This window comes from Sturnira hondurensis, unplaced genomic scaffold (assembly GCF_014824575.4).
Source record: "Sturnira hondurensis isolate 20B ecotype Veracruz unplaced genomic scaffold, ASM1482457v3 Scaffold0004136, whole genome shotgun sequence".
Taxonomy (NCBI): Eukaryota; Metazoa; Chordata; class Mammalia; order Chiroptera; family Phyllostomidae; genus Sturnira; species Sturnira hondurensis.
In genome coordinates this window covers 20469016-20495232 of record NW_028076767.1, presented here as the reverse complement: position 1 = coordinate 20495232, position 26217 = coordinate 20469016, and the positions used below count along the sequence as shown (strand labels likewise).

At 46.8% G+C, this 26217-nt stretch overlaps 1 protein-coding gene across 3 annotated transcripts; it reads left to right on the top strand.

The window, feature by feature from the left end:
• Window positions 1-4101: 4101 nt before the first annotated feature.
• On the top strand, window positions 4102-25876 carry GSS (glutathione synthetase). Of its 3 annotated transcripts, none has more exons than XM_037043921.1 (13): window positions 4102-4183; window positions 6672-6806; window positions 10994-11139; window positions 13364-13439; window positions 13709-13848; window positions 14578-14694; window positions 17468-17548; window positions 17650-17727; window positions 19354-19420; window positions 21993-22187; window positions 22685-22766; window positions 24171-24360; window positions 25326-25876. In XM_037043921.1, exons 2-13 carry the CDS (start codon window positions 6678-6680, stop codon window positions 25447-25449), a joined length of 1425 nt encoding a protein of 474 aa, XP_036899816.1. In that variant the 5' UTR covers window positions 4102-4183; window positions 6672-6677; the 3' UTR covers window positions 25450-25876. The 3 variants fall into 3 exon arrangements, with proteins under 3 accessions (XP_036899816.1, XP_036899815.1, XP_036899814.1); XM_037043920.1 differs by lacking the exon at window positions 4102-4183 and adding an exon at window positions 4240-4422; XM_037043919.1 differs by lacking the exon at window positions 4102-4183 and adding an exon at window positions 4240-4428.
• The last annotated feature ends 341 nt before the right edge of the window (window positions 25877-26217 follow it).

Below are 26217 nucleotides of genomic sequence, written 5' to 3'. Positions count from 1 at the left end.
GCTTGTGGCCTCATGAATGAAATGAGAGCTGGACTAGAAGCTTGTTGGCAGAAAGTCTCTGAGGATCCTGGGGGCCGAGGAGTATGTCTCCCCTTTGTCAGCCCACAGCTTCAAGAGTTCATGCGTGATGAGAGCACAAGCCATTAATCATTGCAAGCGGCCAAAGGCAAAGCCCAACTGAATCTGTTTCTTCTCAGTGACACCAGGATAGTAGCTTCTCCCACCCAGGATTACTTTTGGGTGTAAATGAGATAACACATATAAAGTGTCTGGGACAGGCCTGGCACACAGTAAATCCTCAACACATGGAAGAGGCCTCACTGTGATTCTCAGGCATTTCCGGGGCAGCACTGCTGGGCCAGGCCCACACGAGGGGCTGGGTGATGGAGGAATTCCACCCTGAATGTCCAAGCAGTGGCTCCCAAGCCAAGTGGGGAGACAGCCTCATAAACAGTACCAGGTGGGGTGATGTCATTGCTAAAAAGAGACAGCAGTCACGTGGCCATTGCAGACTATGGGCAATGCAGACCCTGGGATGGCAGCGATGCCCCAGTCAAGAGGTCCAAGCTTGGAAAGATGCAAAGTCTCGAGGCCAGAGAGATCTCAGGCAAGTTCTCTAATCCTGGGTTCTTTGACCTGGGATTCCTGAGTAGGATCTAGTAGGTCTTTGGATACCTCTACATGGTGTGCCAAAGGTTTGTGTCTTATGGAGATTCTTAAAGAAGTCTATGACCACAAAACTAACAAACCACCAACTCAACCTAACTTAGCACGTCTTTGTACCCACCCTCTGGAGATACAGTGCAGTAAGTCCTCACTGAATGTCTTCCATAGGTTGTGTGGCTTTAAGTGAAATGACAAATAATGAAACCAATTTTATCCTAGGCTAATTGATGTAAGCAGAAGCTCCTATGGTTACAGCAAAACAATGTTGAACAAAACGAAGTTATTCAAGGACCTGCTATATACCTTGAAAGGCTGAGAGATTAAGCTGGGCAGTTTAGAAGTACCCGAAACATTCTAAGCTTTCACCTAATGTTGGTTTCCTTCCCTTCCTCCATCCCCAGCTTATTCCTACCACTCGCAAATAATGAGCATCTACTTTGTGGCAGGCAGGGACCAGTCCAGGTGCTGGGTGGAAAGTGGTGAACCAGACAGACATCATCCCTGTTTTCATGAAGGTCACATGCTAATAATGCAGGGACACACTAGATACATAGAATTAATCATTTCAGACACTAATAGGTGCTACTATGAAACTATGTAGGATAATGTGATACAGACTGATGGGGTGGGGATGGCATCTGAAGGAGCCAGTCATGGCAAGATTTAGGGGCAAAGCCTCTCTGGAAAGACCCTTGGTCAGGAGCCCCTCCCTGCTAGTCCCACCCCAAACTAGGTGCCCTTGAACAAGTCACATAACTTCCAAGGCTCAGCTGCTGCATCTATACATCTATAGAATGGGAGTAAAAATGCCTTCCCCGCTAGAATGTGAGGGGACTCAACCCAAAGGCTGTTTAGGTCTGGAATCCTCCCCAAAGCTCATGAATAGACACCTGCTATATCATTGGACACCCGTCTTGGAGGAGGGGAACCATGACCCCTGGGTCATGATTTGTTATTTCATGCTGCACTAGAAATAGCTTTCTCTGTTCCTCGTTAACACAGCAGGCTTTTCCTGCCACCTGGGGCCTATCGCAGTAACTGCGGCTTCAAACTCTTCCTCAGGTATGAAAGGAGACCAAGGAAGGACACCATGGAACACTGCTGTGGTTATAACCAGACTACATATCCTTTCCTTCCCCCCTAGCAAGACTGAAAAGCTCAGTCTGTCCTGTAGACAGAGACTATACATGCTTTATTTAAGAAGTTGGAAGGAGTACCCATCAGACTGTCAGCGGATTTCTCAAAAGAGACCTTACAGGCAAGAAGGGGCTGGAGAGAAGTATTCCAAGTCATGAAAGCCAAAGACCTACAGCCAAGATTGCTTTATCCAGCAAAACTTTCATTTAGAATGGAAGGACAGATAAAGTGCTTCTCAGACAAGGTCAAGTTCAAGGAGTTCATCATCAACAAGCCCTTATTATATGAAATGCTAAAGGGACTTATATAAGAAAGAGATGATGAAAAATATCAACAGTGAAAGGACAGCAAACACACAATTATTAACAACCACACCTAAAACAAAAGCAAACCAAGAGGACAGCTAGATCAGGAGTGGAACCATAGAAATGGAGATCACATAGAGGGTTAGCAACAGGGGAGTGGGAGGAGGAGAAGGGGGGAGAAGGCACAGAAAATAGCATAGATGGTAGGTAGAAAATAGATAGGGGGGAGGGCGAGAATAGCGGGGGAAATATAGAATCTAAAGAAGTTGAGACACGTGGTTATAAACTAAGGGGGGAGAAGGGTGGGGGAGGGAGGGTGTGGGTGGAGGGGAATGAAGGGGGGGAATAGAACAACTGTAATGGTATAATCAATAAACTATATTTTAAAAAAAGAAGGAGTTGGAAGCCCCCTGGCCCTCCTCCATTGACTTATAATCAGTCCAAGTAGTCCCCTTCTCTCCATCTCCTCAGTCACTGCATCATCATCTCACAATGTCCTGGTAGCTTGCTCTCTCTGGCCTTACTTAGTCTCCCCACTTGCAAACCATTTGCCACACTGTGACCAGCACCAAACACAAAACAGACCATGTTTCTCCCTTTTTTCAAATATTTTATTTATTGATTTTTAGAGAAAGGGGAAGGGAAGGAGAGAGGGAGAGAAACATCAGTGTGTGGTTTCCTCCTGCACACATACTGGGGACCTGGCCCAAAACCCAGGCATGTACCCTGACTGGGAATTGAACCATTGACCCTTTGCTTCCCAGGCCCACACTCAATCCACTGAGCTACACCAGCCAGGGCCACCCTGCTTGAAGTCTTAAGACAGCTTCCCATTGTTCATTGGACAAATGCTGAATTCCCTACTCTGGCATTCAAAGCTCCCCCTCCAAGACCGAGCTCCTTCCTAATAGGCAGCTTCAAGTCCCAGGCCCTTCTCAGTATCCGCACCAAACTCCTAATTGGCTCTGAAACAATCCAAGCCACACTCAGAATGATTTGCCTTCGCAGTTTCTCTTGGTGCACTTGAAACACTGTCCCCAATCCTGCCTCTTCCCTCCACCCCCTACTTCTTTCACTGCCTGCACATTTCTACCTACCCAAGACTCTCAAAGCCTCCCCCGCCCCCCCCCATTCCCCAGAAAACCACTCTTTACAGGTCTACCTTCTTAATTAGTTGTGAAAGCAGGGGCTCTGTCTTATTCATGGTCAATTCACCAGAAGCCGGACTGAATTCAGTTTAACTACGATTCTTATCAAGTACTTCAGATTGAGAACAAACCTATCATAAACCAGACAGAAAAAAAAACAGTTAAGGCGTTGGGAACCTGCCAAGGAGTGAGGTGTGGGTAGATATCAAGAACCTGCATAAATAATAAAATTAAATTAAAAATTAAAAAAAAAAACTGCCCCAGATCCTGATGCAAGCGATTGTGGACATTTTGAGAAACACTGGGTAGCCCTCAACAGTTTCTAACTTTTAAATTGCTAGAAAAGTGAAAGCGTTTTCCTTTTGCCTCTAAGGCTTTTCCTGCAGCTGTCATGGGTTAGAGAAAGCAGGTGGGCTTTTCCGGGACCCGGCTGGGTGGAAAACAAGCCTGGGTTCCAACACTGGCTCAGCTCTTAACATGCTGTGGGACCCTGCGCCGGTCTCTGCCCCCTCTCTGGGCCTCTATTACCACATCTACCCCCACCAGCTGTGTGTCCCCGAGGTAGTCACTGCTCCATTCTGGGTGTGTTTCCCCATCTTACACCGGATGTCACCAACTCTGACGCCCTACGAGCTATACAAAGCTGCAACACTCAGCCGACACAGCCCAACTCCTCCCCCCTTTCCCAAAGTCTTGACGAACTGGATCTAGCCGACTCAACCTAGGGCCAAAGCTGCTCCCACACGGACCGCCCCTTCCCGGCCGCCGTCCAGCTCCACACGCCCGAGTCTCCTCCCCGGCCAGCTCTAAAGGCTCCGCCTTGGGCAGTCTGCGCAAGCGCATTGGATCGCAAGGAGACCCCACCCCTTGGACCTCAAGTAACGGCGCGAGGGGCTTGAGTACGGCGCGCGGCGGGACCAAGAGCAAGTAGGTTGGGGGAGTGGCAACGGCGGCCGGCAAGGGTCACGTTTCCTCTGGAGGAAGGCTGTGAGGGAGGGGAGGGGACTGGCCAGCGACTGGTACCATGGAGATCAGGAGATCTTGTAAATCAAACTCAATGGCAGGAACAGGAAAACTGGTGTTCAGTGAGGGGGTTGGTCTGGTGCGTGTTGATCTCACGTTTCTCAGATCTTCTGATTTCAGATGGGGCCGCTGACGGGAACATGGTGCGGGTGAAACTAAAGCCCGAATCAAAAAAAAAACTTTTTTTAAGTAGGAGCGACCAAACTTTATCCAGGGTGGGAGCCAGCAAGCCCGTGAACTGGAGCAGGCCTAGGCAAGAGACCGCACTGTTAATCTCGGCCTTTACTCAGGCGCCGGCCCTGCCCTCGGGGTAAGGTCCGACTGGTTTCCGTGTGGGCGTGGTAACGCTTTTGGGGATCTGGCCCCAGTCTGTCATTCATTCATCATTCTTTCATTTAACATTCAATGGAATACGGTAGTAGGTGCTGAAGGTAGAGAAGTGATCAAAACAGGCACGGTGCAGGGAAATGTAAAGGACTGGAGAAGCCCCGGATGGAGAACAAGGATGACATCTAAAACAAAGTCAGGAACCTGGTCAGGAGTGGCGGCGAGTGTTCCAAAGAGAGACAACAGCGCGCGCCAAGACCTGGAAGCGGGACAGAGGCTGGTGTATGCTCATCACTGAAGATAATCTCACTCTGAATCTCTTTGGTGCCCAGGGTGTTTAGTGCTTGGCTCCTAACAGTCGAGATGGAGAGAAATTAGGGAATTCAAAGGACTATATATTTAGATAAACTCCACAGGATTTGGGGAGAATGGGGTGTAGAAGTATGTGCAAGGCCTGGGTGCCCCGGTGGGATTCGTCAGAGGAAGAGCAGACTTGTGAGGAGGCAACAAATTCTACCCTAGTTCTGTGAAGACTCCAAGTAAGCAGTTGGATATTCTAGTTTGCCTAAATCAGCAAAGCACTGCTGTAAAGGTACAGATTTGAGTGGCATCAGCAAAACAAATGGAGAAAAGCCACAAGAATGGTTGAGACTATAGAAGGAGAAAAACGAAGGGCCCAATTGGCATTTTTCGTAGTGATTATGTGTTATCTTTCTCTGTGTCCAGTACTTACTCAAGGGCCCGGCATTAGGTGCCAGTCAGTGTTTGACAACCAAACAGAAGCCCAACAGCAGTCAGAGTTGGAGGGTTCCATTGCTATAATGTCTAAGTCACAGGTTCTAGTCCTGGTTCTGCCAGCAGACTGCTGTGGGACCTCTGACAAGTCTCCCGCCTGTAGAGTGGGTACAGCTAAAAAAGAAGCTTCCATGTATAGAGCTCCAAACACTGCTAAGGGATTGCACACGGATTTTTCTCATTTAAGCCACATGGCGACCTTATTTATAAAGGAAGTAATATGGACTCAAACTCAGGTCTGACTAACCTCAGAGCTTTGTTCTTTACTATGACTGCCCTTACCTGTCTCTCACCTAACAGGGATGTTGTCAGGGCCCTCTTGAAATCACATGCTTATTCTTTCAAAACATTGTGCTGAGGCTGGCAGACTTTCATAATCAGTCTAGCACCAGTCCTGTCATGGGGACAGGGATGGAGCTGAATGTGATAGAGGTTTTAGCTCTCTTCCTGGGAATTGCTGAACTGGACAGCCATGTTCTGTTCCTAAAATCAAATGACAGTGAGCAGAAAAAAATTAATGAGAGGTGTTTCCAGATTTTTATCCAGATCTTAAACTCCTAGGGCCTGTTGCAAAATGAATGAATCCACCTTAGCTGCGTTTTGTACTATTTCACCAAGGGCCCTGTCCCACCTCCCCACCCCCACATAATTTATCTGAGATCTGCTGACGTGGATTGTTGAGACTAGAAGGGAAATGATAATCTATTGCAGTGGTTCCCATCCCAGGAGAACTTGTTAAAAATACAGCGTTTCAGCCTCTTCCTCTCCTTAGACTTTTTGAATCAGAATCTCTGAGTGGAACGCAGGAATTTGTATTCTCTCCCAAGCCACTCCCTCATCCCCAAATATTCAGCCAGGTTTAGAAACCATTGGTCTACCCCATCTGCCTCGTTTCACATGTAGAGAATCTGCAGCTTGGTAAGGAAAAGAACTTAACCCAATCACATAGGACATTAGTGCCTGTTTCTCCAATGAAAAGTATTGAGCTGGGAGTCCAGAGACCTGGGTTCAAGTCCAGATTTTACCAGTGATTAACTTGGGCAAGTCACTTCATATCTCTGAACTTCTGCTTCCTTATTGTGAGGATAATGTCATCATTCTAGCAATCAAAAGAGAAAGTAGCAGTGGAATTGCTTTGCCAAGCTTTGTGTTTTGTACTCATGGAATTTGATAAGAGCTGCCAGCCAGTGTTTTCTCCCCTGTACCACACTGCCAGTTTCAGCAGTTGCTGGCCCCTGCTGTCAGCAAGCTCTCTCCTCTCCTGTTGCAGGTTGGGATGGCCAACACCTGGGGAAGCCTCTTGCAGGATGAGCAGCAGCTGGAGGAGCTGGCACAGCAGGCTGTGGACCGGGCCCTGGCCGAGGGAGTGTTGATGAGGACCCCACAGGAGCCCAGCTCCTCCAACGTAAGCCTCCAGCCCCTCTAGACCCACTGCTCTGATCACACTGCTCTCAGTCCTTCTGCTCATTGTCTGGCCCCTGCCAGGCTGGAGGCAACTCCTTTGAGTCCGAGATCACATTTTTACTCTATTCTATTCATTTATTTTTGTATTTTTTTAAATTTTATTTACTTTTAGACAGAGGGGAAGAGACGGGCAAAGGGAGGGAGAGAAACATCAATGTGTGGTTGCCTCTCAAGCAACCCCTACTGGGGGCCTGGCCCACAACCCAGGCATGTGCCCTGACTGGGAATTGAATCAGGGACATTTTGGTTCGCAGGCCGGCACTCAATCCACTGAGCAATACCAGCCAGGGCGATTTTATCTTTTAATAACTAATATTGATCTCTAGAAGTATGTAAAGTAAAAAACACCATGCTAGAGTAACCAAATTTAAGTCTAAAACTTAAAGTGTGACATAGGCAGGTTACCTAGCTCTTTCAGCTACAGTTTCTCCAAATATTAAAAAATCAGCCCTGGCTGGTGTAGCTCAAGTACATTGAGCTTGGGCCTGCGAACCAAAATGTCGCTTATTCGATTCCCAGTCAGGGCACATGCCTGGGTTGCAGGCCAGTTCCCAGCAGGGGGCGCACGAGAGGCAACCATACATTGATATTTCTCTCCTTCTCTCCTTCTCTTCCCCTCTAAAGATAAATAAGTAAAATCTTTTTTAAAAAAAGGATAATCATGGGACCTACCTCATCAAGTTGGTAAGAGAATTAGAAGATAATATGGAGCGCTTTGCCCAATGAGTTACTATTTTTTAGGAAACCCTCATCATACTACCATCTCCATAGTTGTTTTGTAGTGCATCCTTCCAGCTCTTTCTCTATGCATTTATATATATATGTATGTATATAAAGAAATATATAGTTTAAAAAAAATCAAATTGCGTGATACATATTATTCTGTGATGTGTTTTTTGTTTGTTTTTCATTTAACAGTCTTAGAACTCTTTCCAACTTCCTCCATGAGGATTAGCTACATTCTGATGTATAGTATTCCAGGTGTGGATGAGTCACAGTTTAACTTTCTTGTACTGATGGTTATTTAGGGGATTTCCAATGTCTTATGACCACAAATAGCACCACAGGGAACCTCGCTGTGACTGCCTATGTTTGAGCACCTATGTGAGTGTTTCTCTAAGGTTCATACGTAAAAGTATTATTATAGAGCTGCTGAGTCCACACCACACCTTTAAAAAAAATCTCATCCTTTAAAACAAAACAGAACAAAACAAAAACCTCTTTTTAGTTTGTGACTAGGTAAAACATTTTCATGCTTCAAAATTTAAAGTGTGTCAGAGTTTACACATTAATCCCCTTCCCACATTCCTTATCTACCCAGTTCTCCTGCCCTGAAGATAACCTGTGTTTTCTATGCATAAAGAAAATATTTAGTCTTATTTATTTTTTCAGATAGCTTATTCATAAAGAGAAAATGTGTACATATTCCCTTTTCTCAGTGTTTACACAAAGAAGAATACTAGAGAAGTTCTTCCGTGCTTTACTTTTTTTTTTTTACTTAACCTTATTCTTATCACTATTCCGATTAGTAACTAAAGGGCAGCAACCATCTTTTTCCACCAAGACACTCCTTTGGCTCTGTGTGTCTGGAACCTGGTCAGGGGCCTCATAGCAAGTCCAGACTTAATTAGCATTTGTTGAGGCCCGAGTCAATGAGAATGGCTCTCACCAAAGGTCAGCTGATACTGTGGACCATGTGCTTCTTGCTTTCAGCATATCGTTGCTTGGTTTGTAAACCTGAGATTTTGTGAACTGCTTGTCCGAACCTAGGATGTAGCATTTTCTCTTCCAAGACTTTATTTTTTTCTGTTAATCAACAGGTATTGTGTGAAGGTCCAACACTTGGTCTTCTTGGAAGTTGATGGAACCTAGAAAAGGCATAGCCCTCAATTTTCCAGTCCAGAGAAGAAAGACAGGAAGTGTGTCTTTTTCACTTTGGAATCAGTAACTCATTTAATCCACTGCAACAGAGATGAGGAAACGAAGGGCCAGAGATGTTAAGTAACTGCTTCAGGTCACTTAGATGGTGGTGTAATTGGCAGAGCCAGAATTCAGACTCAAGGAGTTTGCCTCCTAAGTCCATTCTCTGAACTTCCGTGTGTTACTGCCTCTCCCAGGATACTGCAGAGGACGTATGGGGGAAGGAGCAGTTCATTAGTGGTATTGGAACTAGATCTTAAAAGACAAATGGAAGACTCTGCTTTCAGGGATCATTTCTATAGTTTGTTAAAAGACAAAAGGGGGAAAGGCACAGCATAGCAGAGACCCCAGAGCAGGGATAAATGCTCTGACTGCAGGGCACGTAAGTGGACGGAGTGAGAAAGGAGGCAGGCTGAAGGCAGACAGCCAAGAGGCTTTGGATACTGGGTGGAGGGGAGCCTGACCTTTGTTCTGTAGATCAGACTAGTCATGTGCAGACTGAATGGTTGGCCCTTGCAGTGTTTAGGGAGTCAATTCATTTTTACAAAAGTACACTTGAATAGGGTACAAAATCCAAAAGAGTATTCAGTATCTAGAATGTCTCCTTCCTCTAGCTCCTGTTTTCCTCCCCAGAGGTATGCATCGTTTAGTTTGGGTTTTGTTTTTGTTTTGTTTTGTTTAGACCAGGCTATCTTTTAAAAAGTCAGAGCCAACATTTTTTGAAGTCATGAAATGAAAAAAAAAATCTGGATTCCCAGTTTGTCTTGGAAAATCGAATCAGCTATTCACCCTGGCTGACTTCCTGATGCCACAGTTGGCTACAGCAGAGTCCCAACTGCGCCCTTTACATAGGATGGGAGCTCTTCCCATCAGTCTGCGTTGTTCCCTGATTCTGCAGCGGATATTAACTGTCATGCATGGGCTATAAGTCTTATACTGGAGGAATATTACTGTGTGTCTGTTTTTCTATCAAAAGTACAAAACCTGTGTTTCAGCCTTTAGCCTGTGAGCAGCAGAGAATAGCTTTTTACGGTTGGTCCCAAATTCAAGGGCACATAACGAGTCCTAGCAGAAAAACTTTTGGATTGTTTTCCAGGCCGAATGGGATTGGTTGGAAAAGTCAGAGTTGTGAAATTTCAGGCCAAGGGAAAACGTCTGCCGCCAATCGTCACGTGCACTCAGGGAATTAAGTCACCACTTGCGTAATCAATCTTCGGTCACTCATACCCATCAAAGCTTCAAGCTGAGCGAGCCTGACTCTTGCAAACACAAAACACTGCCCTGGTTTTGTCTTAAACTAGACGCTGAGGAGGGCAATTTGGGAATTATTTACCAACATTTTAAATGGATTTACCCTAATTACCTGACATTTCCACTTTTAGAAATTTACCTTCTTATGCACAAAATACCTAGAATGTATATTCCAGGATATTCACTGAAGCATTGATTGTAATGGTGGCAAAAAGGAAACCACCTAAATGTTCATGATAAAAGGCTAGATTCAGTGAATAGTGGTATATCAAAAGAATGGAATACTATACAGCCATTAAAATGAATGAAGGTTCTCTATTTGGATGTATATGGAAATGTCTCTGAAGTACATATAAAGCAAAGGAGAGAACAATGTATGTATCATATGCTTTGGTATGTGTAAAAAAATGAGAAAATGTATATGTATACAGATACATTAACCTAAAAAGATATGTGAGACACTAGTATACCATTTACCATTATACCAAGGAGAACTGGATTATTAGGGCCAAGGTGGGAATGAGACATACTTTTCACTGTGTATCTTTCTGTTTCTTTGAATTTTGTGTCATGTGTTTGTATTATCTATTCAAAATAATACTTTTAAAATAAATATTTCAATGCCAAGTTCTAACACCACAAACTCATACTAACATAATGAGTGGCAAGTTGATACTAACTTAGAGGTTACATTCAAGAATGTTTCATAAATCACCAGGTCATGTTGTTCTCTCTTACCCAAATTCTAGTTTATTTGTTGTTAGGAATCTTGGATGGTGTGTGGGTTTCCTGGTTCTGCCAAAGTTCAAAGAATTGAGAATGCAGCTGAACTCTAGGCCTGGCGACCTGAGTCATCATCCCCAACCCCCAGGGGGGAGCACTTTCCATGGGGTCCCCCTTACAGGAGGACAGCCCATTCACAGGTGTTCTACCCCTGCCCACTCTCTCCTCCATCAGGTGGTGAGCTATGCCCCTTTCACGCTCTTCCCCTCGCTGGTCCCCAGTGCCCTGCTGGAGCAGGCCTACGCCGTGCAGATGGACTTCAACCTGCTGGTGGATGCTGTCAGCCAGAATGCTGCCTTTCTGGAGCAAACTCTGTCCAGGTGCTGGGTCCTGGGACACTGTGGAGCTGGGAATTACTGGAACCAAGGGCCTGGAAGACTGGGGAGCCATGAAGTGTTGCTCTAGCATTTGCCTTGGTGGAGTGGGGTACAAGGACCCCCCAGAAAAACAGAAAGTAGTAGAAGAGTCAGGAGAGCTGGCTTCTAATCCTGGCTCCGCCACTTATTTAAAAATGTGGCCTCAAGCCATTTTTTTTCTGGGCCTTAGTTTCTTCATCTGTAGAATGGGGAGGTTGGCCTAAATCTAAGGTTCCTTCCAACACTGACATTCTGTGATTCTCTGATCCATGGCTCACTTCTTTGAAGACTGAAATTTCCATTTGGGATTAGAGAAGGTCGTCATGGTTTTAGGGGAAACAGGGCAAGTGAGGTTGTTGGGTTTAAAGTCGTATCAGCTACTTCTCCTAACCAGTGGCCCTTTCTTGTTCTTCAAGGGCCCCTCATCCCTGGGTGGGGTGGAGTGGGGTGGGGTGCAGATGGGGCTACGAGGAGACAACACCTGAAACGACTTAGCCTGGCCCCTCCTTTCTGCCTCTTTTTCCTTGATCATTTTTTTCCCTTCAGGCCCTTGGACAAGGGAAATTACTTTAGAATTACATTCTTTATTTTAGAATTAAATATATATAAATATGTATATATATATTTGCATGTATATGTAAGAGGAAGACTTACATGTAATTACATGTCTGACTAGTTTTTCAAAAGAAAACACTTATTTTGTTAGAGACAGAATCCTTTTAAAATGTGTACCTTGGGGTGAGGGTGAGTATGACAGGGAATCGTATGGTAAGACATTTGGAAACCACTGACTTGGAGCTGAAACACAATGAGTCGTGAATGTACAAACCGACCACCCCTGGCTTTCATACCTGTGCTTCTGGATTGTGGGAAGTATGAGCGGTCTGACTTATGACCTTTACCCTGAAGAAGCCATAATGGGGAGATGTTCCCTGCAGCCTGTTGCTGCAGCCTCTTCCCCTCACCTGTGAAATACACGTAAACCCTGCTTGAAGGGAGAAGAGCCCCAGTAGCACATGTGTGAGGGTAGCCCCCTAGAGTCTGAGGGTGAAGGGAAGCACCTCTTTGGAAGTGGGAAACTGTGTCCCAACTTCCCTGGAGGCTGAAGTCCAGCTGGGGACTCTAGTCCTCACCAAGGGCTGGGAAGCCCTGTGAGAGAGCTGGCTGGGGAGCAGATGAACCTCAGGGCCAGCCTGAACTGCTTGGGCTCAGTGGGACCCCTATCACAGGACGAGCCTGCGAGTCAGGCTTGGGCAGGGAGGCAGAGACCAACCTGAATGTTAAGGGACAACAAGTGTGGCATTACTTTCCTGTGGTGCCTCTTCCTGAGGATGCAGAAGACCATACTGAATGGGCTCCTACCCTAGGCCACAGCCGCACCCTGGACCATGATGGTGAGCAAGCACAAACATGGCCCGTATCCTCATGTGGCTTATAGGCAAATGGGAGAGACGGTGCTAATAATCACCCAAGTAAAATGGAAAATTGCCACTGCAGTCAGAACAATATAGGGGAGGTCCATGGGGCTGTGAAATCACAAAGCGGCAGGACCAGACAGGGAAGGCCTTCCTGAGGAAATCACGTCACCCAAGGACTGGTTGAAGGGGAAAAATAGGATATTTAGCTTGATTTGAAAAACTCCTGTTGGGGCACAGGGTATAACTGCTGACTTCTAATCTCTGTGGGCTGCCACGGAAGAGGAAGAGAAGACCTGTTCTGGGAGGTCCCAGAGTACGGGGGAAACTACAGAGAGTTAATGATAAGTCCGTCAGAGAGCTTATAGCCATTTGGGCTATTTAAGAATGGAATGCTTAGATCATGCCATTTCTGAGTTCTTCTTGGGACCAGACGCTGTATTCAATTCTGTACATAAAACATCTTAAATAGATGTTTACTTTTTGCCACAACTGTGTGATATAAATATAATTGTTTTCCTCTTCATTTTACATCGGGCAGACTGAGATACAGAGAGGTAAAGCGATTCCCTAAGGTTTCCTACTAGTAACTGGTAGGGCTGGGATTTCAACCAGGTCACCTGGCTCTAGAGCTGTTCTCTAGAAACACTGTTCTCTAGCCGGTGTTCAGGTTTGGGTCAGTAGAACCCAGAGGGCGTTCTGGGATCAGTGGACGGGTAGAACTCTTTGACCTCTAAAGTTCCATGTAACCGAGAAAATGTTTCCTCTTCCAGCACAATCAAAAGGGACACCTTTACTGCTCGTCTCTTTGACATCCACAAGCAAGTCCTGAAAGAGGGCATTGCCCAGGTAACCAGCCATTCCCTACTCCATATCCACTGCAGTCTGGGACCTGCCGCTCCACATTGCCTGCCTCATGGCAGACTCACGGGAACCTGTCTCTCATTGGGGTTGAACCTCACTGGCCAATCCTGGGATGACCATAAACATGTTTGGGAGTGTTAGCCAGCATCTCTTATCTTTCACTGTATAGAGTGCCTGGTACCTGTCTGCTCTGTGGCTAGGCCATCAGAGTCAGACCCTGGGCAAATGTCCTCAGCTTTCAGTTTTCCCCACAGACTGTGTTCCTGGGCCTGAATCGCTCAGACTACATGTTCCAGCACAATGCAGATGGCTCCCCAGCCCTGAAACAGATCGAAATCAACACTATCTCTGCCAGCTTTGGGGGCCTGGCCTCCCGGACCCCAGCTGTGCACCGGTAGGTCCCTTGGGCAGCCCTGGGCATACCAGTGGGCAATAGCCTGATGAGCCTACAGTCAAGTGGAGACGGATCTCCAACTCTCCAACTCTAACTTTGCCTTCCAGGGCCCTGGGTCATGTGTTGTTCTCCCCCTAGCCCCCCGGGCCCATAGCACTTGTAATTAGGTCTTGCTATTTCAGGTAGAGAGGGGACCTCACAGTTCATCCAGTCCCACCCCCTTATTGTACAAGGTAGTATTCCGCACAGGGGGGAACAGTATCTACAAGGGTCCTGAGGTGAGAGAGAGCTCATATGTTTGAAGGTCTGAAAGGAGATCAGAATCCATGGTGGAGAGAGATGCAGAGGCTTCCCATCTGAGGGTTGGGCTGTAACAGCATCTACTTCTAGCCAGTAGTGATGCTCCAGGTTGCTGTAATTCCAGATGTCCACAGCAGGATTCCAGGCAGTACCTGGAGCTCAAGGAAAGGGGTTCCAGCTCACTGGGAGGCTGGTGTGGAGTGGAAGCACAGGGTCTTAGGGCCCCTCTGTGCATATATACCAGGGGCCAGGGTTTAAGGCAGCTCAGCATAATCTAGCCTAAGGTGAATCCTGCAGGAATATGATGGTAAGATGTTTTTTAATGCTCAGCTGATTCTCAAAGTGATGTTCCTCTGTCTGTGAGCTGCAGACAGAGGGGGTCTTTCAGGTCCATCCAGTTACTGAACAGATGTTTCTCCTCCTGAACAGACATGTTCTCAGTGTCCTGGGTAAGACCAAAGAAGCTGCCAAGATCCTCTCCAATAATCCCGGCAAGGGACTGGCCCTGGGGATTGCCAAAGCCTGGGAGCTCTACGGCTCAGCCAAGTAAGGGGGAGAAAGTGGCAGAAAAATCCTGCTTTAGATTCGGCATTTATGGGAGCAACAACTTCTTTGCCTGACATCACTAGGGAATGAGTGAACTGTTCTAGAAATAGAGAAGCTTAACACTTTTAAGGGCCAAGGTCATTTTAATGGAGGTTTGTTTTGGGCTTCCTTCTTAAATAAAAGATACTGACTGTAATTTAATCTTTCCATGTAGGCTCAAGGTCACCACTATGACCATCAGGGATCGCAGCATCTCGATGTGGTCCTGCCTAGAGGTGGAAAGGCCGCAAGGCTATCTGCTCGCACTAACGGCCCCAACTCTTAGGCTCTGAGCGCTCTTTTACTTCATAGTTTTTCTCACTGCCTTGCTGTTATTGGTGTGCTTGGATTTGGAATCTTCCACTCCCATCCCTGTACCTCCTTTCCGATTTGCTGTGGTTCGTTCAGAAAAGCAAATGTCTCACAAGTGTGAGGGATTCTTTGATAAGTAAATGCATAAGCTTCGATTTAGGGATTTCAGTGTCTGTTTTAACTGCTTAGAGGCAGTTTCTGCTTCCTTCCTGTTTCTCAGCCATGTTTCAAATGTGTGAAGATGCTAGGTGAGTGGCTTCTGGATAAGTGAGGGCCACCATTCTGACCATTATTGCAGCGTTAATGAGCTCTCACCAGCATTCTCTCACTTTGAGAGTCCAATGCGTACTTCTGCTGACCCAGCTCCTGACCTTTGCTAAGTTTGTTCTTTTCTCTGTCAGAGTCTTTATTTGTAAAAGGACTGTAATGATAATACCTGAAAGGGTGGTAATGAGAATTAAATGAAATCATGGATTTGAAAAATTCTTTAAAAAGCTAAAGGATCCTTATGTGAAACTTTTAATATTAATAATAATAACTACCTTTTAAGAACTATACATAGTTTGCAAGAATTTTTTAAAAGGAAGGCTGGAAAATTATAATTTCAATTTAGATATTTATTCAAACTCTTTCAAAATACAGTATATGTGATTGGAATGAGTAGAGATAAGAATGGGGGATCTCTTGGTATAAAAGGCTGGGAACTATGATCTATTTAACACCCTTATTTTATACGTGGAGAAATCAGGGCTCAAGGGAAGAAGCTGACTTGCCCAAGGTCAGATGATACCACAGGTCACTGACAGAGCCACAGCTGCGACTCGGGAGTCCTCACTCCCAGTCAGTGTGGTACTGCCACTTCACCTTCCGTAGCTCACGATGTTTCTAGTCCTTATCCCAATGGACTGCTTGGAACTGAAGGCAGGAGGAGTATTTTCTGAGTCTGGTTCCGATTATTTTAGCAGGGTGCAGGCTGACTTCGTTAAACCAGGGCATGTAGTTCCACTTTAACCTACAGCCTCCAGCCTTTCTTTTTTGCCTCTTCTTAGAGGTGGGCCAGCCTGGGCCAAGGTGCCACCTTCCCACTTATGAGTGGGGCAGATCAGGCTGCAAAGTGTGCAGCAAGGCCATGGGCCCTTGGAATTCTCTCAGAGTGAGCTGGCTTGGGGAAGCACCATTTCCAGCTTGTCTCTCAGATACTAAACGGAGCCAAGACTCAGCTTAATGTCAGGCAGCCCAGGAGAGGCTGCTTACTAGGGCCTGTATTTCAGCTAAGTGGAATTACACAGGGGTTAGGAAGAAGCAGAGACAAACAGACAAGAGGCCAAGTACAGGAGGTCGGGAATCCACACTTAGAACTCTAAGTCAAAGTTCGACCACCCAAGAGTCTCAGCAAGAAGCCGTGGGCACAGAGGAGTACAGCTACAGCAAAAAGGGAGTGTGGTGCTGCTGAACACTGGCTGTAGGAGAGTCCTGTGCAGGGCTGGACCTGTCTTTGACAGCTGTAAACAGCTTGGTTGGTAGCCAAATGGGCAGTTCTCTGGCATTAGCTTTTCCCTGAGTCCTTAAGCTCTTGTTTTGTTAAGAAACATGTGAATAAGCAGAAAGTAAGAGATCAAGTAAACCCCAGTGATCCCATTAATACCTTGGGATCAAAACATGGCCTTGGGTAGCTAGGTCCCCAGTTGGGGGCGTGCGAGAGGCAACCGATGCGTATCCATGTTCCTCTTTCTCTCCCCCTCCCTTCTTCTCTAAATATAAATAAATACAATCTTTTTTAAAAAGTGGCCCTGTGTACACCAAAAAAATGTTGGGAGGCCCCAGGAGGAGATAATTCCTTATTTATAGTTGGCGCTGTAGCATTTTTATAGGATTCCATTGTATTCTAGCATTTCATGCAAGAATCAAGAGCTATTTTATTATCCGCTTTACTATCCCGTAACAGGGTCAATTATCCCCACCTCCAGCATTGTTCTTTACAAAATATTCTTTAGTACTCTCACCTGTTCTTCCAGAAAGATTTTAGAACCAGGGTCTAAGAAAAAGTCCTTTTGGGTTTTGAGGTTTTTTAAAATTGTTATTCTATGATAGTTGTCCCAATTCCCCCCCCCCGCCCGTGCCCTTCTCCACCTGGCCCGCCTCCTTGAGGTGACTTTAAATCTGAATTTTAATTTGCACAGAAAGTTGACACCATTGCAGTATTTCACCTGTCTGCTAGAGAAGGGGCAGAGACATCTTTATTTTTTCAAGTTTCTATTTTCAGGAAATAATGTGCTGTAGCCTCAGGTGTTTGCCCAAGGCCGTCCAGAACTGAGATATCTACTCTCTCAGCGAAGCTGTGCTCTTTCTCACACCTGAAAGGGGTGGCGCAGTGGGACTATAAGCTTTATAGCCCCATGGGCCACCTGTACTCTTTCCCCAGAGCTCTGGTGCTACTGATTGCTCAGGAGAAGGAAAGGAACATATTTGACCAGCGTGTCATAGAGAATGAGCTACTGGCCAGGTAAGTAAAAGAGGGGAGACCTCCAGATGTGGCCTCAGGACGAGGGAGAGCCACTCAGAACAGAGCATCCACTCCCTGTGACCGCAGCCCATCTTTCCCAGGAACATCCACATGATTCGGCGAAGGTTTGAGGATGTCTCTGAAAAGGGATCTTTGGATCAAGACCGAAAGCTGTTTGTGTAAGTGTTCAGGGAACATTTCCCAACAGGCCAGTAGAGGGCTGGTTTTGGAAACTCATCTTTTCATCTACTTGCCCCAGACGATCCTCTCTTCCAGGAGATGTGATAGCTTACTTCTTTCTGTCTGAATTTTAGGGGTGAACTCTGAAATATCCCATCATTCCAGGAAATTGTGGAGAGGGCTAGCCAAGTTCTGCTTCTAAAGGGCTGTATCAGAGCTGCTGACGTACTAGAGAAGGGCCTTCTCTTAAAATAACTGGGTTTTCATGTGCCCTTGTGCTTCCTTCCACAAGCTTCTTGTCCCTCTTGGTGGCTGGTCAAGTCAGGCCTGCGCAGTTGGGCTGGGCAGTCAGGGAGGAAGAGGAGTAGCTGGCTTATTCTGTGACTAATCCGGGACCTGCTCTCTGAGTTCAGGCAGGACCTTCAGGAGCCTGGGTTGGTGCTCCAAGCCAGGCCCTGCACCTCCCACCAGGGGCCCCCACCAGGTGACGTTAGTACAACATTTTTTGGATAGTGTTGCTTGCAGCACACATATGTAGACCTGAAATTTTATGATTCTTAAAATTAAGAACCTCCATGGGATTTTACAATACCATTTACTATTTTTAAAATGTATTTATTTATCATAAGAAAACAAAGTCATTAATTTACCTTCCAGATATGCCAGTAAATATTAAATAAATTTTTAAAAGGTGAAACAATTGAAAAGACAGTCTGTTGTCTTTTGTTGTTATTAATTAATTAATTAATTAATTTTCATCCTCACTCCATGACACGCTCATTAGTTTTAGAGATAGGGGAAGAGAGGGAGAGAGACAGAAATGACCAAACCCACAACCCAGTCATATGTCCCGACCAGGAATCAAACCCCTTGGTTTACAGGCCATATTTCAACTGAGTCACACTGGTCAGGGGTACAGTGTGCGTCTTAACTAGACTCATAATTTTGCACAATCTTCCCACCATCACTCCTGCCATTAAAAAAAAAATCTCAGTCTGCCCTGGCTGGTGTGGCTGAGTTGGTTGGAGTGCCATCTCATGCATTGAAAGATCACAGATTTGAGTACCTGTTAGGGCACATACTTAGGTTATAGGTTTGGTCCTGGTCAGGGTAAGTATGAGAGGCAACCAGTCAATATTTCTCTTGCACATTGAAGTTTCTCGCTCTCTCTCTCCCCTTTCCCTTTTCTGTAAAATCAATAAATATATCCACGGAAGAGGTGGGAATCGAACCAGTGACCCTTCACTTTGTACACGACACCCAACCAATTGGGCCACACTGGTCAGCACACAAGTGAATTTCTCTAAGCATGGCAATATGACTCTGCTGCTCAGTAATTTTGAGCCCAGGTTTTAAAAATTTACCTAATTTCTTTCTTGTTTCTCTCTGGCCTTCCTAGAATGACTCTAGATCTGGAATATTCTAGATCTAGAATATATGTTTTTAGTGGAAGCAGTGGTGTGCAAGTATCTATACTCTCACTGGTTCCAATGAACCCTTGTCCAGGCTGCCCCTTTGGACTTTCAAAGTAGCCAGACTCATTATGATGCACCCTGAAATAGAGTATACCATTAAACACATCAGTTATAATTTAACACAGCTGCTTTCTCCAACCTGCGTTCTAGGGACGGCCAGGAAATCTCTGTGGTTTACTTCCGGGATGGCTACATGCCAAGTCAGTACAATCTACAGGTTGGTATCTTCTGTTCAACTGTTCTTTGTCTCCTGGGCCTTACTATCATTCCTCAGACCCAACTCAGGGGTCACAACAATCGGAGTTTTTTCCTGAGCCTTGGATTCAGTACTTTCTCAGGAACTTGCTGCTGGAACCTCCTGTTCTGTAAACTTCTTGTTCCCTCTCACTCTCTACAAACACACTGTTTTCTAGAACCTGAATTTTTAGAAACCCGGTGCTTTAGCCATTTACACTGTTTCCGGGGATAGGCTGGCAATGTTTAACAATTATTTTTCTGGAGGGATAGTCCCAATTTTAGCATTTGCTGATTTCCATGGTGTAAATACTCCCCATTATGGCCAATTTCAAGCTACCCAATTTAGCATGTCTAAAAACAGATTTGAGGACTTCTGGCCAAGATGGAGGTGTAGGTGGAAACACTGCGCCTCCTCCCACAACCAAAATTAAGGACAACAAAGATTTAGAAACAAAAGACAACCAGAACAGACAGAAAATTGAACTGGACAGTAGTCTGACAACCATTCAACCAGACCAGTAACAGGGGCAGAGTTGGCGGCCTGCAGAGAGGAGTTTCGGCAGGAAAAGGTGGTGGCTGCCAGACCCAGGAGCGCAGACCCCACGGGGCTAGCAGACCCCAGGTGCAGGGAGGAAATGAGCAGAGCACACAAGGCTGCTGGCTGACCGTGGTCACACATTCGCACACAGATAAACTAGGGAAAAATAGGCAGCGAAACAGACCTCGCAACCCAGGGGCCCAGCGACGGGAAATAAAGCCTAGAGGCACCAATTGAAAAGGTGCAGGGAGAGACTCCCAGCCTCACAGGAGAGTTCATCAGAGAGACCCACAGGGCCCTAGAATGTACACAAGCCCACCCACCCAGGAACCAGCATCAAAAGGGCCCAAATTGCTTGTGGGCATGGGCAAGGGGTGAGGTGGGGTGAGGTGGGGTGGGGCGGCAAGGGCATTGTTCCTCAGACCATAGCCTTGATCCTGCTGTGGGCAGTTTGATGCAGTCTGGCATCCAGGACAGACTGTCTCCCTCGTGCTTGAGAATGGGGACTAGAGCAGGGAGTCATGTCCCTCTGCTGCTTCTCTGCCTCTTACGACCCAAAACCCTGGCATACCAGACTATTTATCCCATGATTACCCACTTGTGGGCCTTTGCTTATATTATTCTGTTAACCAGAGTACAGCAGGTCCTTGAATAATGTCGTTTCATTATGACATCGTTGAGAAAACAAAATTTATTCCCAGCTGGAGGTACTGTCTCTGGAGTTTGCACATTCTCCCCATTTCTGCATGGGTTTTCTCCTGGTACTTCCATGTTCTCCTACATCCCAAAGGTGATGAACCAGCATGTCTAAACTGTCCCAGTCTGAGTGAGAGTGGGGGTGGGTGTGAGTGTGCCTTGTAATGGAAGGCTGTCCCATCCAGGACTGGTTCCAGCCTGGCACCCTGAGCTGCTGGGACAGGCTCCCCCACCCACAACCCTGGAGTAGACTAAGTGGGTTGGAAAGTCATTATCTTACTCGTTTTTATTAATCTTTCTTAAATGTATGCATAACTCACATTTATTTCAGTGTTCAATATTAGAAATGTTTGCGTCCTTATTTAGAAGTCTGGTGATGTTCTTGTGACCAGAAATATGCCATAGGAACTTAACCCTTGTTTATGTCAACCAGCGTGTGCTAAAGTTGGTTTCCAAGAATCTATCAACAGCATTAAGTGACGACTTACTGTGCTTCTTTCCTATTGAGTCTCACCTGTCTGACTCTTCCTGTCACTCAGATTTCACTCTACTCAACAACAATAACAAATATTTATTAAGAACCTACAAAGTGCCAGGCACTGTGTTAGGCACTGGGGGGACAACAGGGACGAAGACGGACAACAAGGGTCTGGTCCTTATGGAGCTCACAGTCTGGTCAGGCAGGTGAGTGTCCAGAAGGAAACAAAATAGAAAAAATGTTTCCTAGTTGGGGGAAACTCTCTGAATGAAACAACAAGGTGAAAGATGGAGAGTTATGGGGAAACCCACATTAAATAGGGTGATTTGAGAAGATGACTTTGAGGCAAGACTTAAGGATCATAAGGATCTGACCATCCTTTGAAAGAGTCAGAAGGAAGAGAGTTCCAGGCACAGGGAAAGGCAGCCAATGCAAAGGCCCTTAGGTGGGAATGATGTTTGTGTGTTTGAGGGTTGGCAGGACTGTGTGGCTAGAATGTGGGAGCAGGGTAGAGTGTTGGCATAGAATGAGGTTGAGAAGGAGAGAGTTTGGATTTTATTCGGAGTGCAGTGGGAAACAAGTGTTCCATCCCTTTCAGACTTCGTCAATTTTCTGTACCTTTAGACCTTATGTCATTTTCCCTTTTAAGTATAGTCATGTATCAGTGAGCTAGACTGTGAGCTCCCTGAGGGCGAGAATCCTGCAGATTGGGAGGGGCTGCACCTGCCTCATCAGGTTGTTGCAAGGGAGGCAATGAATGTGAGGATAGAAAGCACATACCCGGCCCCTGCTGGACAGCTGATGTGATATAAAGTAAAATTCCTCATTTTCTCTCTGCAGAACTGGAAAGCACGCCTCCTGCTGGAGAGGTCATGTGCTGTCAAGTGCCCAGATATTGCCACCCAGTTGGCTGGAACCAAGAAGGTGCAGCAGGAGCTGAGCAGAGTGGGTGTGCTGGAGGCACTGCTCCCTGGCCACCCTGAGGCCGTGGCCCGCCTCCGTGCCACTTTTGCTGGCCTCTACTCACTGGACATGGTAGGTGAGCAGCCTGTTTCCCCCGCCACATGCCTCCTAGGTGGCAGGGACCCAGAGCTCAAAGTGTGGGAGAGGCTGGAGCTGGTACTGGGCTAGACTTGGGTCAGTGATGCTCTGTGAGAACCCCGAGAGTCCTGGGGAGTAGGGCTGGAATCCACTGTAAACTCTGCAAAGGTGGAGATGGAGACGGTAACCAGAGGGAGAGACTGAGGCAGACAGCAAGGGTTAGGGAATGTCCGTACCTGCTTTCCACGCCTCCTGCTGCAGACCCCTGAACTGTTGTTAGACAAAACTTGTTCTCTTGTACTTGCTGCTTCAGGGGTCTTTGCAGGGACAGGGGGAGGATGTCACATCTATATAGTATCACCCAGCCTAAAGGGGCTTATGGCTCTTCCCCCAGATACTTTTTCTGATGCTGTTCTGCACAACCAGCAGGACCTCAGCTCCTGTCTCTTTGGCCTAAAACTGCTGATGACTGCTGTTTTACCTCCTGCCAGGGCGAAGAGGGAGACCAGGCCATTGCTGAGGCCCTTGCTGCTCCTAGCCGGTTTGTGCTGAAGCCCCAGAGAGAAGGTGGAGGTAGGTGGATCCTCCCCCTTTGCAAGGCTGCTCAGTGAAAAGGGGCTAGCAGCAGTGCTGACCAGCACTTGCTGTGGGCCCAGTCCTGGGCTCTGAGAGATGGAAGAACTGACACAGGCCCTCACCTTGGACAGTGTCCCAGGAGACTCTGTGACCCAAGGCTGTGGAGTGCAGGGAATCTGATTACTCAGCATCTGAGGATTTGGACTAGTTTAGTCTGCAGTGCCTGTGGGTGGATTCTGGGGGAGAGGGGTGAGGACACATCAGGACTTTGGATGTCTTCTTGCCTAGATTGAACTCCTTGAGAGCAAGGATCACTTCTGCCTTGCAGACTGAGAGGAAATGGTTTCTGATCTTGGTCTGAAGGAATAGGTAGGAGTTTCCCAGAAGGAAAAGAGAGAATAGCATACCATACAGAAGGAGCAACCTTAAGCAAAAGCACTGGTCCATGAAAATGTGGTATGTTTGAAGATTAAAGGGTTACCAGTGAGGCTGGAGTACAACATGGGAAATGGGAGGAGGCAAGGATTTGGGCTGGAACAGATGGTTTGGGACCTGATTATAAAGGATGTTGAATAGATGATTTTATCCTAAGGGTAGTGCAAAGTCATTAGAGAGTTTTAATGAGGGAAGAGATGCACAATTGATTCGGAATCCATGGTTCAGCCATGGTAGAACAGGTCTTGGAATGAGGGGGAACATTAGTAGCAGAGGCCATAGAGGAGGCTGGTGTAGTTGTCCAGAAGGGCAACGCAGAGGCCTGGGCTGGGGCTGTGATGGTGTGGAGTACAGACTGAAGAGATGTGTCTGAATGGCTGAGATGACGGAGAGGGAGGAGTTAATATGACTCAGGGGTGCCTTTTGCCTGATTGGGAGGAGGAAGGTCTAAGCTGGACAGGTTCAGGCAGAAGTAATGAGTTCTCTTTGGACATGTTGAATTTGTTTTGGGGGACCCATGGAATATCCATGTGATGTCTAGAGTAGGCAGCTTGAGTTAAAGATTTAGGAGTTAATAAGTTATAGGATATAGATAGAGACTTGGAAGAGATCTTCCTGAAAAAAGTGTGTACATGGAGGAGAGAACAAGGGTGGATGACCAATTCCTGGGGAATCCCAACATTTAAGAGAGGCAGGAGCCAGTTGGAGAGGCTGAGCAGTAATGGCCATAGACAAGTAGGAGGAGAACCAGGGCAGGATGGTGTGGTGGAAGGTGGGTTCACCTTTGTGAGTCAGGGCTCTTCTGTTAAAGTAAGATTCCCTCCTCAGGAGTCAGGCTTGCTCTGGCTTCTCTGAGCTGGTGTCTGGAACTGAGGCTGCTGACTTGTCTACATGGCCCCAGAAGTGGGAGCACAGGGTGGAGAAGTTGGGCACAGAATCCAGGGTGACTAGCCAGTGGAATTGCAGGTAACAACCTATACGGGGAAGAGATGATGCGGGCCCTGGAGCAGCTCAAAGACAGTGAGGAGAGAGCCTCCTACATCCTCATGGAGAAGATTGAGCCTGAGCCTTTTGGGAATTGCCTACTACGGCCTGGAAGCCCTGCCCGAGTGTCCCAGTGCATCTCAGAGCTGGGCATCTTCGGGGTCTATGTCAGGTGAGCTGGTCAGGAGGGGCTCCTGCTTTCCAGGGGGCCAGCCAAGAGAGCCTGGAGGGAAGCACTGGACAGGGAACGGCTCTGCCAATCCCTAGCTGCATTTCCTTATCTAGTAAATCAGCCAAGGACCAAGACCTGCCCACCTCACAGGGCTATCAGATGAAGCCCACATGAGAAGTATTTTGCACCTATAAAGGAAATTTCAAGTAGTATCAAGATGGATGAGAAAAACTCCTGGACTAGGAGATCCCTGGGAAGAAGAGAGTTTGGGTCCAGTTCCCAGGCTACCGGGGGTTCTGGGGAAAGGTGAGATGGGCCAGCTAGAGGACACTCAGTAACTCTGAAATTCTGAGTGGCCCCTGGGTTTGGATTTGAACACTAAAGAATCAGGAAGAGAGGAAGACTTGTGAATTTATAAGGAACAGTTCTTGGTCCCTCATATTACTTCCTTCAAGATACTCAGGGCAAAATAGGAATATCAGGGCCCGCCCTCTCTATAATCCCCTCTAACCACTTGCAGCATTTTTGCCTGCCTCTCCCAATCCCTGCCCAACACCCCACATCTTTCTCACCACCCCAAACCCCCACCACCACCATAGACATCTTAAGAGAAGCAGAGAAGGAAATTTACAACTATAGAACATGAAATGCGAGCCTGGCATCATGTTATGCTGCTTTTTCTGTTTTATTTAATCCTTATTAACATCTTGCAAAATGAGAGGTATTATCCCTATTTAAAATGGAAGAAACTGATATTTTAAAAGGCCGAGTAACTTGCTCAAAGACACAGAACTAGTAATTTCCAGACTAGGTTGCAAAAACCCAAGTCTTATTCTAAAACCCTAACATTTTCTTGGGTGCAGTTAGTCATCCATGTACAGGTCAGCTGGGACCAGGGAAGGTCCTGGATTTGAGGACTGAGTCTAGGTGACAGAGTCATGTGTCCCCTGTTCCCATTTGTATAGACTGGGAAAGACACTTGTGATGAACCAGCATGTGGGACATCTGCTTCGAACCAAAGCCATCGAACACGCAGATGGCGGTGTGGCGGCAGGAGTGGCAGTTCTGGACAACCCATACCCTGTGTGAGGGCACAGCCAGGCCTGCCCGACTTCACTCAAGAGACCTTCTATCGCTCGCACTTGTCGTTCCTCTCCTAGTCCTCCTGGGAGGTGCTTTTTTCCCCCACCTTGGGAGGGCTGGTCTCTTCTAGAGACCCCAGGGTCTTCATGGAAGGGTGAATGCTGGGTACCTCCTGTCTGAGGACTAGGGAAGCTGTGTTTCCCTTAGGTGAGGTCTAGAAGCCCCTAAATCCTAAGGGCATGGGTATGGCCGACAGGGAGCTGACCGAGGTAAGAGTCCGTAGCACTGCTGCCCTCCTCTCAGTCCCTCATCAGCCTTTGCAGCAGGTCTCTGTCTGACTCGGGATAGGACTTAGGCATAGGAAGAGTGGGGTGGGAGGGCACAGCCCTTCCCCACCTCTGCCTTAAATAAAACTACATTTCTGATTCTGTGATTGTTTGGTTTGTACAATTAGGGGACGGAGGGATCTTTAATCTGGGCCAGCCCACTGAAGGTGGACTGGAGAAGTGGCTTGGCTCTAATCAGTCTCCCTAGCTCCAGGCCCTATGAACAGGACCTTGAAGAATCCTTAGTGACGCACTAATGCTCTCAAGGGATCTTAGGGAGGAGAGAGGGCCCCTAGCAGGAGCTAGAAGGAGGGCAACTGTAATGGGGCATCACAATTGTGAACTGGCTTCAGCTGTTCTGCTTAGCTCAGTAGCTTGTCAAAGGGCCTATGAGTGTAGCCCTGCCTAGTTTGTCCTGACCAAAAGTTTTGGAAGGAGGATATAGGGT